Source organism: Peromyscus eremicus, chromosome 22, assembly GCF_949786415.1.
Source record: "Peromyscus eremicus chromosome 22, PerEre_H2_v1, whole genome shotgun sequence".
NCBI classification, from domain to species: domain Eukaryota; kingdom Metazoa; phylum Chordata; class Mammalia; order Rodentia; family Cricetidae; genus Peromyscus; species Peromyscus eremicus.
The window spans coordinates 14,362,374-14,375,415 of NC_081437.1; the positions used below are offsets into that span (position 1 = coordinate 14,362,374).

The window sequence follows — 13,042 nt, forward strand, 5'->3', positions numbered from 1 at the left end:
GAACCCAACCCTGATACCAGAGCCAGGGTTATTTATGAATGAAAATGATTTCATGACTGTGTCTGCTACTACAATGGACGTGTAGATCTAGTTTATAGTCACTTATCATGATAGTAGTTCATTCTCTAATTTCTACCAACCCAGTAATTCTGGGAAGTGGTGAGTACATTATAGATTTACCACTTTAATTTGTATAAGGGAATTTAATTCACCTCCACGGTAAAATGTAACCAGAATACTCTGGTTTAGTATAACTTTTTTTTTTGTTTTTTGTTTTTTTGAGACAGGGTTTCTCTGCGTAGTTTTGGTGCCTGTCCTGGATCTTGCTCTGTAGACCAGGCTGGCCTCGAACTCACAGAGGTCTGCCTGCATCTGCCTCCCGAGTGCTGGGATTAAAGGCGTGTGCCGCCGCCGCCGCCGCCGCCGCCGCCGCCGCCGCCGCCGCCACCACCACCACCACCACCACCACCACCACCACCACCACCACCACCGCCAGGCCTAGTTTAACTTTTATAGGTAACTTGTATTTAGTGTGAGAACTGCATTTTAATTCGGTCTATAATCCATAGTTTGAAATTTTGGGCTTCGAAAATTGAAAATGTTTTAATAAGTATTTGGATAGTTGTAGAAGTTCCAATAAGCCTGTAGTTGAACACGAATATAATTTTTAAAATTCACCTTTTATGTGAAAATATAGATACAACAGCCAGGCATGATACTACAGGCAAAATAAGAAAAACAAGAGTTTGACGTCAGCATGGTGTATTTAAGTAGCCAGGCTCTCTCTGAAACAAAGGAAATACTATCTTGTTTTGTTTGTTTGTTTATTTGAGACAGAGTTTCTCTACGTAGCTCTGGCTGTCCTGGTTTTATGTAGACCATCTTTAATTTAAATAAAAAATTATTTTGGTGCTGGGCATTCAACCCAAGGACTCGACACACTTGCAATGAGCTATAGTTCCTGTTCTCTGTTGTTTTGAGAAAAATAAAAATATGTTGGCAACTGTCACTTCACTGAAGAAATTTTCTCTGGCAAGCAAGCTATAATTAATTCATCCTTCTTTCTCAGTCTTTGATGCTAAAACTACTATAAAAAAGAACAAAGAGCCAGGGGTAGTGAAGATTGCTTTTAACCCCATGATTAGGGAGGCAAGGACAGTCAGAGCTCTGTGAGTTTGAGGCTGGCCTACATAGGAAGTTCCAGGCCACCTAGGGCTCCATAGTGAGAGCTAGTGTCTTAGTCAATGTTCTACTGCTGTGAAGAGACACTATGATCATGGCAACTCTTATAAAGGAAACCATTTAGTTGGGGTTGGCTTACAGGTGTTCAGAGGTTTAGTCCAGTATCAGCATGGCAGGAAGCATGGCGGCATGCAGGCAGACATGGTGCTGGAGAAGGAGCTTCCAGTCTTACATCTGGATCTGCAGGCAGCAGGAAGAGAGAGTGAGCCACTGGGCCTGGCTTGAGCTCCTGAAACTTCAAAGTCCTCCCCCTCCCACTTCTTCCAGCAGGGCCACATGTCCTAATCTTTCAAAGAACCCTACTCCCTCGATGCCTATGGGGGCCATTTTCATTCAAACCAGCACATCCATTCTCCAAAATACATTAATAAATATTTACATGTTTATATATGCATACTTAAATAGGGAGAGAGAATGCTAAAAGTAACTCAGGCTTTTAAACTTACATATATTTTAGATTTAGTCATTTTATTTTATGTGTGTTTTGCCTGAATGCTGGATCCTCTGTAAGAGCAGCCCGTGCTCTTAACTGCCGAGCCATCTCTCCAGTCTCAAATCTAGGCTTTTTAGACTTCAGATTTTTAACCCCTGTACCTGAACTTTCCAACAGGACAACTTTTTGCATCTTTAATTTTGGGGGTAGGGGTATCTGAATCAAACGTAAAAGGTTTTAAGCAGAACAGGCGGACAGTTTCTCTTACTGCTATTTATTTTCTCAATGCACTAGTTTTCACCTGCGACATTTCCTTATCTGTCCCCCGGCTCTGCAACTCCTTCGACACATTTTAAATTTAAAAACAGATTTCTGGCGGGTGTCAGGGGCGCACGCTTTTAATCCCAGCACTTGGGAGGCAGAGACAGGCAGATCTCTGTGAGTTCGAGGCCAGCCTGGTCTACAGAGCAAGATCCAGGACAAGCACCAAAACTATACAGAGAAACCCTGTCTCGGAAAAACAAACAAATTTAAAAACACATCTCTAACTTTCACTTTTGTATGCCAGTGGCCTCACACACGGCTGGCTGTACGGTGTGCAGAAACACTTGGAATTGGGATTCTAAAATGCTAAGCGATGCAAAGTATAAAGGAGAAAATAGCATCTGTTAAAAGCACGATCAGTGGAAAGTACACGTATCTTTCTTGGGGAAGAAATGACTGGGGGAAAAAAAAAACCAGACTAGAGCAGGAAATAACCCACAGCTGGGAAATGAAGAGGCAGGCGCATTTAGGACTGCAGGGCACAGACAACTGATCTTAGGCAAGTCCCCAAGGTTTAAAGTAATGGGGCACTTAGGGGATGAATGATAGGCTTCTCTCTGGAAAGAAATGCCGTATCTTTATTTACCAAGGGCCAGTCATTCAATTAGTCATTGAAATCGTGCGGGGTGGTGGGGTGGGGTGGGGTGTACTGTAGTGGAACTAGATTACAAAGATAAAAAGAACAAGCACACCTAGTTTCTAAAGACACCTTGAGATAGGTGTTAAAAAGACCTTTTGCAAAAAGATGCAACTGAGCCCTTAACAGCAGTCCTTGGGTTTCACAGAGGAAGTGAGTTGTGGGTTGGGAACCAACAGAGCTGCGATACCGTTTCCTATTTTGGAAAATGACTGATAGTGAAATGGATCATCCAGAACAGGAAGAATGAGGCTAAGGAAGGGGTTTTTAGAAGAAGGCTGAGAAGAACATGTTAACTGTAGCCGGGACTTGGACGTTGTCTGCCCGCAGAGGGTCGGGTTTGCAAAGAACCCATGCAACCCACGCGGGGCCCGTGGGGATCGTCCCGTTGACTCTCCACATTCCGTCATTGCCAACAGCTGCCCTCGAACATTTCGTCCACTACTGGATGAAATTCTTGCACACGCACTTTTTAGGGCCGGGGGGTGGTGAGCCTCGAGGGTTTCCCCTCATCTTTTTTAAAAAGGAGAAGAAAAGCATTCAAATGAGCGGGAAGGCGGTTAACACCCGCAGCGCCCGCTCTACCGAACGTCGTCGCGCCGCTGGCCCAGATTCCCCGGGCACGGGCACGTCGCCTGGGGCTCGGGCCTAACAGCGCCAACCGCCGCGGCGGGGCGGGGGTGGCGGGGCGGGGGTGGGGGGAGCGGAGAGCCGCAACCGCTGCAGAGCCGCGCGCAGCGGGCGTTGCGCGGTCGGGACTCGAAGCCCCGCCAAGGGGCGCGGGGGGGGGGGGGAGAGCCAGGCGGAGGATGTGGACGGACGGCTCCCCCAGCCAATGGGAAGCCAGATCGCCTTTTCCCTGGCCAATGGGAAGCGGAGCCTCGGCGAGGGGCGGGTCGGGGGCGGGAGCTCTGGGCTTCGGGATTCGATCCCGCCCGGCGGCAGTCGAGGCGGGGAAGCGGATTAGGGAGGAGGGAAGACCGGAAGCCACGGCCCGGGGCCCCCCATCCTGACTTTCGCGTTTCCCTCCTCCCCCTACGGCCCGGGGCTGGGAGAGCTTGCGAAGCTGGCGGAGGGAGGAGAAGCTGGAGGCCGGCTGGGAGAGAAAGGGAAGCGTCCCCTCAGCCCGCGCTCCCTCCTCAGCCACGGGCTCCTGGAGCGCGCGGCGGCGGCGGCGGCGGCGGCGGCGGGGACGGGGGCGGCGGAGGAGGCGGGCGACGACGCCGGGGCCGCTCCGAGGCGCGCTGAGGCGGCGGGGACGGATCGGCGACATCTGAGGCCCGGCTCCCACGCCGCCGCCGCCATGTCCTCCTCCACCTCCTCCTCCTCCCCCAAGGAGGAGACGTACGAGGAGGACCGGGAGTTCGAGAGCCAGGCCAAGCGCCTCAAGACCGAGGAAGGGGAGATCGTCTACTCGGCGGAGGAGAGCGAGACTCGCCAGGAAGCGACGCCTCATCGGGCCGGGAGCGACAGCGACAGCGGCGGCGGAGGTGGTGGAGGCGGCGGCGGCGACGGCGACGGCGGCGAAGGAGGCAGCGGCGGCGGCGGCGGCGGCGACGACGAAGACGAAGAGGGCGACGGCGGGGAAGGCGACGGCGGAGAAGAAGAAGAAGAAGAAGGTGACGGCGACGAAGGCGACGACGGCGATGAAGGCGGCAGCGGCGGCGACGAAGGCGGCAGCGGCGGCGGCGGCCCCCGGAGCATGCCCCAGTCCATGGTAACAAAGCGCGGCGCCGCGTCCGCTTCTCGCAGGGCCCCGGGGGGGGGGGGCGGCGGGGTTCGGCCTGGTTTCCGCGGCGTGGATGCCCGGAGCGTGTCGGGGGGCGCACGGGGGGGGGGCACGGGACTCGGGTTTCGTAGGTCTCGATGGCTTTCCTAGGTCTCGATGGCTTTCCTAGGTCTCGATGGCACGTTGCCCGAACCGTGACGGCGGCGGCCGTGCGGCCTCACCGAGCCGACCGAGCCGGGCCCCGAACTTGGGGAGGGTCGCTCGCGCGGGTTGGGGGGGGGTCGGTGGGGGTCGCTTCCGCCCCGGGAGCCCGTGCCGCGCGCCCTCGGCGGGATTCGGCTCTTTGTTAGTTGAGCAACTCCGGCTCGGAGGCTGGGCCGGGACCCCGCTGGGATGCAGCCCCCCCCCCCCCCCCCCCCCCGGCCCGCAGCATCCTCGCCCCGGGCGGGGCTCCAGCACAGCCAGGCTTTCCTGGGCCTCATCACCGAGAGAGCCGCGACTAAGTGATCGAGGACGCCCCGGTACCCCAAACTCTAGTTCCCGTGCTAGTGGTTTTTTTTTTTTTTTTTCCCTTTTTCTTTTCCTTCTTGGCTTGCTTTTGAGACGTGTTTGCGGTCCTGGAGTCCATGTTGGGCTACCCACTTTTTGGGCGGTGGCTCAAGACAGTTTTCCCTTACAAAAATGTTACCAAAAAAAAAAAAAAATGTGCAGGCAGTAGTGTGCCCCTGCTTTCAAGTAAAACGTTCGCAAATGACGTGTGTTCATCATTGGGGGTGTACTTACTCGGAGTTTGTCCCCACGGGAGAAGGAAATGAATTCAGAGCTGTGTTTAAACGCATTCCTCGAATCCTCCTTATCAGAAATGTTGTTGGCTGGAGACGGAAGGAATGTGAACAGCGTAACCCACAGCTTCAGTTCCCTGGAGAGTTTAGGGAAACAAAGCCATCCAAACGGTTTTTGTCCGGTGTTGGAGCACTTCAACTGCCCTGATGACATTCTTTCAATATTTAATACATTCGAGAGCAAATCTTAGCGCCATTGTAGGAAGGTAGACACGTCTTCCACCGTTAAGGTGTTCCAACCCTTTTAATCAGTGGCTATTTGTCTTTCAAAAGTTTTTGAATTTTTATTTGTCTAGCTTAAATTTTTTAAAAAAAGTTACATATGTGGGTAAACAAGCACCCGTGGCAGCTTCATAAGTTGGATGCCTTGGGGATAGAGTTACAAGTAGTTAAGTTGTGAGTCGCCTGACCTGGGTGCTGGGAATCAAACTGTGGTCCGCTGTGCAAGAGCACTGTGTGCTTTTCGGATGGGCCCTTTCTTCAGCCCATTTGAGTTTTTAAAGTTACATTCGTGTGTGTGTGTGTGTGTGTGTGTGTGTGTGAAGCGTGCGTGTGTGGCGGTCAGGGGATAGCCGCTTACATCATGTGAGTCCTGAGGATTGAACTTCGGTCACTGGCAGCACCTTCACCACCTGAGCCGTGTCACTGACCCAGTTTGAATTTTTATGTAAAAATTCTGATATGAGTGTTTTTAGATACAAGAAATGTGATGGGTAAATTTGACCACTTTTTTTAAAGGAATTTTATCTTTCTTGCTATAACTTTACTCACAGCTGATTCTTGAAGGTATTTTGGCCAAGATCAGGCATAGTTTCCTTGCAGTTTGTTGTTATTTTTGGATTTTTCTGTCAAGCTTTTTGAAATACTCAAAATGTACGTTGGGAATGTGAATAAGTAGATGATGGTTTTCTTAGAGACTCAACTATTGTAAGAGTTGAAAATAGGGTTATTATAAGTGATGTTTTGGTTCTTTTGCCAAAAGCCTTGGTTGGTTGTGAAGTACTTTTAGCTGTCTTGGAAAGCTACTTAAAACAGTTGGCAGAAGAGATGGATGACTCAGTGGTAAGAGTGCTTGCTAATGCTGAAAACTGGGTTCAGTTGCCAGAGCCCACATGGCGGATGGTGTCCTCTGACTTGGGTATGCATGCCTTGGTGTGCACACTTGTACATGTGCATACACACACATACACGATGCAATTTTTTGTTTCAAAAATAGGTTATTTTTGAATGCTAGGGAGAAATAGGTAATTAACATAAGTCAAAACAGTGGAGATGGCGTTGGGCAAAGGCTTGAGGTAGATCAGGAGTCTAGTTTTACTTAGCATACAATTTTTGTGACCTTGAGAAAGTCAGTTAACTGCTAGTTTTCTTAGTCTATAAAATACGAAAGTTGAATTGTACATGCTTTCCGTACTTGAAGCTGTAGTTAACTAGTTAATACAGCTCTTAAATGATCAAAGCAGGAACTAATGTATGTAGTTATAAATTCAGGTTGCTGGTCATCTGTTAGTGCTTAGGGCAAGGTGCTTTCATTTAACTTAACTGGAGCTAGGGCAGTAACTTGCTGGCTTGGTGGTGCACTTCACTAGCATGTGTAACTGTTTTTCACTCTAACAACACTCCTCTCCAATAAATTAATTTGTAAATTTAACACTAGAATTGATGGGCCAATGTGAAGTTTAATGAAGACTCATTTTTCCCTTTTCAGTTTTTTTTCCTTGTAATTTTCAGTACTATTTTGAAGTCTCTGTAGTTATGAAACATGTACATAATAAAATTACTATTACCAAGGTGGAGTCTAGTGCTCTACCATGTTGAAATACGTTTAGCCCAACTTCAGTGGTCCTTAGCCTATAGAAGAAATACATCTGTGGTCAGCCTGTTCCGAGTAAATGCAGATTAGGTACAGTGATAACTGTTTTTTTCAACTCTAGTTGGAAATTGGTGAAGTGAAAAGTAAGATTTAAAGGATTCCTACTGTTTGACTTTTCATGATTTAATAACTAAGTTTGAAGAAGAAGGTGAATAAGAATAGTTAAAATGGGACTGGATCCTTAGCAATGGTCTCAATGTTTGAAGGTAGAGAAATATGAAGGCTGGGTGTGGTGCATGCCTGTAATTCCAGTACCAAAGAGGTGGAGATGGGGAGGGAGCATTGCTATGCCACTTAAACTATCTAGTGCATTCCATAGCAGCACTATGGAAAGGAGAAAGAGGAGAATGAGAGGGGGTGGCATTGAGATTGATTGATTTGAATGGTTTGGATTGGACAAATAAGATACCTCTCAGTGTCTACTGGTACTTTTCATAGAGCAAAAATTCCCCGGGTTTTTGATTCACTGGGTTATACTCTTGAACAAAGCTTAGTTATAGGGGTTCATGCTATGTATTATAGTTAACTTATTCTTTTGGAATAAATAGCTGGTGATTTGGGGGGGGTTCGAGATAGAGTTTCTCGATATAGTTTTGGTGCCTGTCCGATCTCGCTCTGTAGACCAGGCTGGCTTCGAACTCACAGAGATCCCGCCTGGCTCTGCCTCCGGAGTGCTGAGATAAAGGCATGAGCCACCACTGCCCAGCCAGCTGGTGATTTTTAAAATTTATTTTTCAGACGGGGTCTCGCTGTATACCCTTAACTAGCCTGGAACTCAATAGAGATCTGCTTTCCTTCTGCCTCCTGTGTGCTGAGATTAAAGATGTGTGTCTATGCCTGACCAACTTATTTTTTTATTGTATGTTTGTGTGTATACCACTGTGTGCATGCCTACTGCCCATGGAGGTCAAAAGAGGTCTCAGATCCCCTGGAACTGGTGTTAAAGATGGTTGTGAGCCACTGTGTGGTACTGGAAACTGAGCCTGGGTCCTCTTCAAAAGCAGCAAGTGCTAAGTCATTTCTCCAGCCCCCATAAGTAGCATTCTTAAATTTAGCAGGCATAATCTTCAGGCTCTTTAGTTTCTAATCTTTTTAATTTAAAGAAAGAAAGTAGACCTTCAAATATTAGGGCTTCACTTACCAAAACGAATTTATTTACCCAAAATAAATTGCAATGGAGTTCTAATTTATTTTAAAGATCAAGTTTTTCAAATGTGTTCCATTAATGAGTAAATGGGCAGATCAAGGATTGAGTGATAGCCAGGAGTTGTAGTCCCAGCTACTCAGGAGGTTAAAAGTCTGGAGGATTACTGGAGCCTACCAGATCAATACCAGGCTGGGCAGTATGGTGAAACTGTATCTTAAAAACAAAGTCAGGGAGGCTGGAGAGATGGCTCAGCGGTTAAGAGCATTGGCTACTCCTCTAGAGGTCCTGAGTTCAATTCCCAGCAACCACATGGTGGCTCACAACCATACAACCATATAGAGTGGGATCTGATGCCTTCTGGCATAAAGTCATATGTGCAGATAGAGCACTCATATTCATGAAATAAATAAATAAATCTTAAAAAAACAAATCCAGGTATAGTGGCACATGTCTATACCAGCAATTCTAATACTCCTAAGTGTAGAGAGACAGGAAGATGATGAGTTGGAGGTTAGCCTAGGCAACAGACTGTCTCAGAAAGCCAAGAAAAGTCAGGGATGGGGTAGCAGTTGGAAGAGGTAAGATAATCAGTAGTTAAAGGGCTAGCCTTAGCTGCGCAGTGAGTTTGAGGTTAGCTTGGGCTCTGAGATACTGTCTGAAGAGCAGTAACAACAAAATTGCCCAAACAGAAAGCTCTAAAAGGAAAGAAAAATGCCCAAATGGCCAAAAATCATAGGTAATTCCTTTGCTAGTGAGGTAACTATTTAGGGTTTTCAAATTTTAATAAAGTAGACTGGTAAGATAGTAAGACAGTTAGATGAAATGGTTGCCCCTAAGATTCCCAAATGAAAGATTATAGCAATGTAGAAAAAAGCAATTTGGTTGGCTTGTGAGAATTTGTCCTTGAGACTGCCCTTGAATGGCTGTTTAGCATGGTTATGACTAGACAAACCTCGAGCCTGTTAGTGGGGACCCATTGAGCCTTCATTATAGTTTGACCCAATTTATTTACAGAAGGGATCGACAAATTGTAAAAGAGCACATGTATATTGAAAGGGTGGTTGCATTTGCCTGGTATATACACCTGGAATATTACTTCCAGGCTGGGAAATGATGGATAGAATAGAACAGGAGAGAGCCTTGCTGTCAAAGAATTTGAAATGAAAAGACTTCTATAGGAGAAAAGAATTAAAAATGCTTCCTTAAGCCTGAGAAGACATACTGAAAGTATTAGTAGGTGTGTAGTCTGGCCTTGAACCATGAATGATGGTGATGTGAGTGATGGAATTGTGGGTCTTTAGTTGGTATATATATAGGTAGGATTAGCAATACTGATTTACCCACTAGTTTAGAAATACAGGATAATGCTGTAAGACTCAGTGGTAGAATGCTTGCCTAGCATGAGAGAAGTGTATTCCTTGATGCCACAACTACATGTATAATACATACATGATCTTAAAGTAGGTAAAAGGTTCTGTGCTGCAGAAAATTTCAGATTTCTTGTCACAGATATATATCAAATTGAAAAAAAAAATAGTGATTTAAGAAGAGTGTTGCCAGGCGGTGGTGGCGCACGCCTTTAATCCCAGCACTCAGGAGGCAGAGCCAGGCGGATCTCTGTGAGTTCGAGGCCAGCCTGGACTACCAAGTGAGTCCCAGGAAAGGCGCAAAGCTACACAGAGAAACCCTGTCTCGAAAAACCAAAAAAAAAAAGAGTGTTAATGGTTGGGATATGGCTAAATTTGTGCTTGTCTTGTGTGCATGAAACTGGGGGTTTGATTTCCTGTGACACATGAACAGGGTATTCTAGTGCATATCTATAATCTTAGGAAGATCAGAAGTTCAAGGTTGTTTTCTGCTACATAGCAAGTTTGAAGCTGGCCTTGGATATATGAGAGCTTGTCTTTAAAGAAAAAGTTAATATTTTTGGGTAGAAGGGAAGACAGAAAACTAAGCCTTGGAGGGAGTGGCAGAAATATAGTTTTGAAAAGATTGTCACCTTTTCAGTTGGGAATAACTGGAATTTTAAGTTTTTAAAATGAATGATAGAAAAGTTTTTGTACTGGGAGATGGTGGCACACGCCTTTAATTCCAGCACTCAGGAGGCAGAGGCAGGCAGATCTCTGTGAGTTCAAGGCCAGCCTGGTCTGGGACAGGCACCAGAACAACACAGAGAAACCCTGTCTTGAAAAAAACAAAACAAAACAAAAAACCAAAAGAACAAAAAAAAAAAAAAGAAAGAAAAGTTTTTGTATTATAGAGATGGGAATCAGATATGGCAGGGCAGCATACTCCCTTAGCAATAAGGAGGTTAGTGAGTTCTGGGCTAGCCAGGGCTGCATCGTGAGGTCCTATCTCAAACAGAAGTATGTATGGGAAATACATTAAAGTTAGAGAAATACCAAGATAATTTAAGAATGGTAGATTGATTGGGAATAAGGAGGGTACAAGGAGTATGAGGTGCTTTTTTTGCCTTGAGATTGAGACAAATTACCTTTCCCCCAATACTGTATTATAGTTAGCATCTTCTAGCTTTTATTTTATAAGTTCTTTTTAACAGTTTCGCTAGGCCTTAGTGGTTGGTGTACTCTTTTAACCCCAGCACTCGGGAGGCAGAGATAGGCGGAGCTCTGTGAGTTCAAGGTCAGCCTGATCTACAGAGTAAGTTCTAGGACAGACAGGGCTACCCAGAGAAACCCTGTCTTGAAAAAAAAATTTTTTTTCCTTGACACAGTATTACATATTTATGGGATACAGTTATAATTTGTATGTAATACATTGACCAAAGCAGAGCAGTAACATTTTCGTGTCCCTCAGCTTTTGGGAATGACTTTAGTATAGATAGTGAATTCTTTTGAGGGATTTTAAAAAATTGGTCTGTAATCCATTTTTGTGAGAAAGACCAATTTGAAAACTAGCCATTTTTTGCACTGTAGTCATCATAGTCATTATTCATGATGGGCAATTCTTAGAGAAAAACTGGCAAAGGTAAAGGCCTATTCAAAAGTTACTGCCAAGATATAGTAAGAGGGAGACTCTAGAGACACAAAGCTGAATTCAGAAGGCAAATTTTTTTATATCCAAGATTTTTTAATTGGATTAGCATTGATGTATCTTGAGTATAGAAGGTAGATTTTATAATAGACTAAAAAATGAAGTTAGAAGCCAGATGATGGACAGTTGCAGAAATATGAAAACAGACAGATTTGTCTAATCGAATTATTTTTTTAATGAAAATGGTAAAGGTTAAGTAAAAGAACATCATTATTGTTAGAATGTTGAGCTATTTAGTGATGAAATGTCATGATGCCCACAACCCTGTTTCTTGTAGTTTAAGGAGAAAAGTGTCTATCCAGATATAAAATGCAGGGCTAAACCCCCCCAAGGGGGGGATGACATAAACAATATTGAGTATTTATGAAATAAAAAGCTGTAAAATTATTACTTTATTTAATATGTAAGACAAACAAAAAGGTACACAAGAAAAAAAGCACTCATGAGCCCACCACCTACATACTTTAGTAAATCAAACATTGCCTATCACGACATCTCCCTTACTGGCTTGAATACATTGTAAAGAAATTTATTTTGTGCGTGTAAACAATTCCCTATGTCCACTGTGTGTTGACATCTCCCTTACTGGCTTGAATACTTTTTAAAGAAATTTATTTTGTGCATATAAACAATTCCCTATGTCCACTGTGTGTGGGTTCTGGGGATTGGACTTGGTGTCAGGTGTGGTGGCAGAGTGCTTGTGCCTTTTATTTACTGAGTTGATGTGCTGTTCTCGATCACTCTTTTTTAGAAATAAAAATTTCAGAGACAGGTGAACCTCTGAATTTGTGGCCAGTCTGGTCTACACAAAGAAACCCTGTCTTGAAAAAACCAAAGCTGGGGAAAGGGGGTTGGAAACTTACTAGAAATAAAATTTTCAAACCAAACATTCAATCTATCTTATTTTTCAGGTCCTTTGCTGACTTGTGAATTGTAATTTGGTTAGTCATTTTGTGTGTGTGTGTGTGTGTGTGTGCGCGCGTGTGCACGTGCGCTTGCTTTATAATGCAGAGTTGAATTTACTGAAAGATGAAGTTTAGCCTGTTGGAGTTGACTGAACGTTGTTTCTCTTCTCTAGGAAGGAGGTGGAAGTCATCATAAAGTTTCTGTCTCCCCTGTTGTGCATGTCCGAGGGCTCTGTGAGTCAGTGGTGGAAGCCGACCTTGTGGAGGCGCTGGAGAAATTTGGGACAATATGGTAAGGACAGCAGGGACTCATTGACATCGAAAAGAGTGTGGGAGAACAAGCCTTGCTGGATTCCTTCCAGTCAGTATTCATCATTGTATAGATTGTTTGCCTGTGTGTGCTTGTCTATGGAAAAAACTACCCCCCCCCCCCCCCCCATGCACGGCAGGCTGGCCTGGAACTTGTATTCATCCTTTCTCAGCCTGTTGAGTGCTAGGATTGTAGGTGTCTGCCATCTTTGGAACCTTCTTTTGTTTTCTAACTTTTTGGGGGGTTGGTTCGAGACAGGGTTTTTCTGTGTAGTCCTAGCTGTCTTGGAACTCGATTACATAGTCCAGGCTGGCCTCGAACTCAAGGAATTCTGCTTCAGCCTCCTGAGTGTTGGGATCAAAGGTGTGCACCACCACCACCTGGTGGTTTTAACTTTTACAGTTTACTTACTTATGGTTCGTGGAGGTCACAGGACAACTTGAGGAGTCGAGTCTCTCCACCATGTGTGTCCAGGGATTAAATAAAGTTAGTTCCTCAGATTGTCCCCTTTAGTGAGCCCCCGTGCCAGACCCACCTTTGGAACTT

At 45.4% G+C, this 13,042-nt stretch overlaps 1 protein-coding gene across 1 annotated transcript in view; it reads left to right on the forward strand.

Moving 5' to 3' along the window:
• Nucleotides 1–3,891: 3,891 nt before the first annotated feature.
• Nucleotides 3,892–13,042, forward strand: part of Hnrnpll (heterogeneous nuclear ribonucleoprotein L like) — a 33,369-nt gene continuing 24,218 nt past the window's right edge. The window contains exons 1-2 of the mRNA XM_059248675.1: nucleotides 3,892–4,353; nucleotides 12,360–12,478. Of these exons, the coding sequence (XP_059104658.1) occupies nucleotides 3,940–4,353; nucleotides 12,360–12,478 (533 nt within the window). The 5' untranslated portion in view covers nucleotides 3,892–3,939. The remainder of the gene's footprint in view (nucleotides 4,354–12,359; nucleotides 12,479–13,042) is intronic.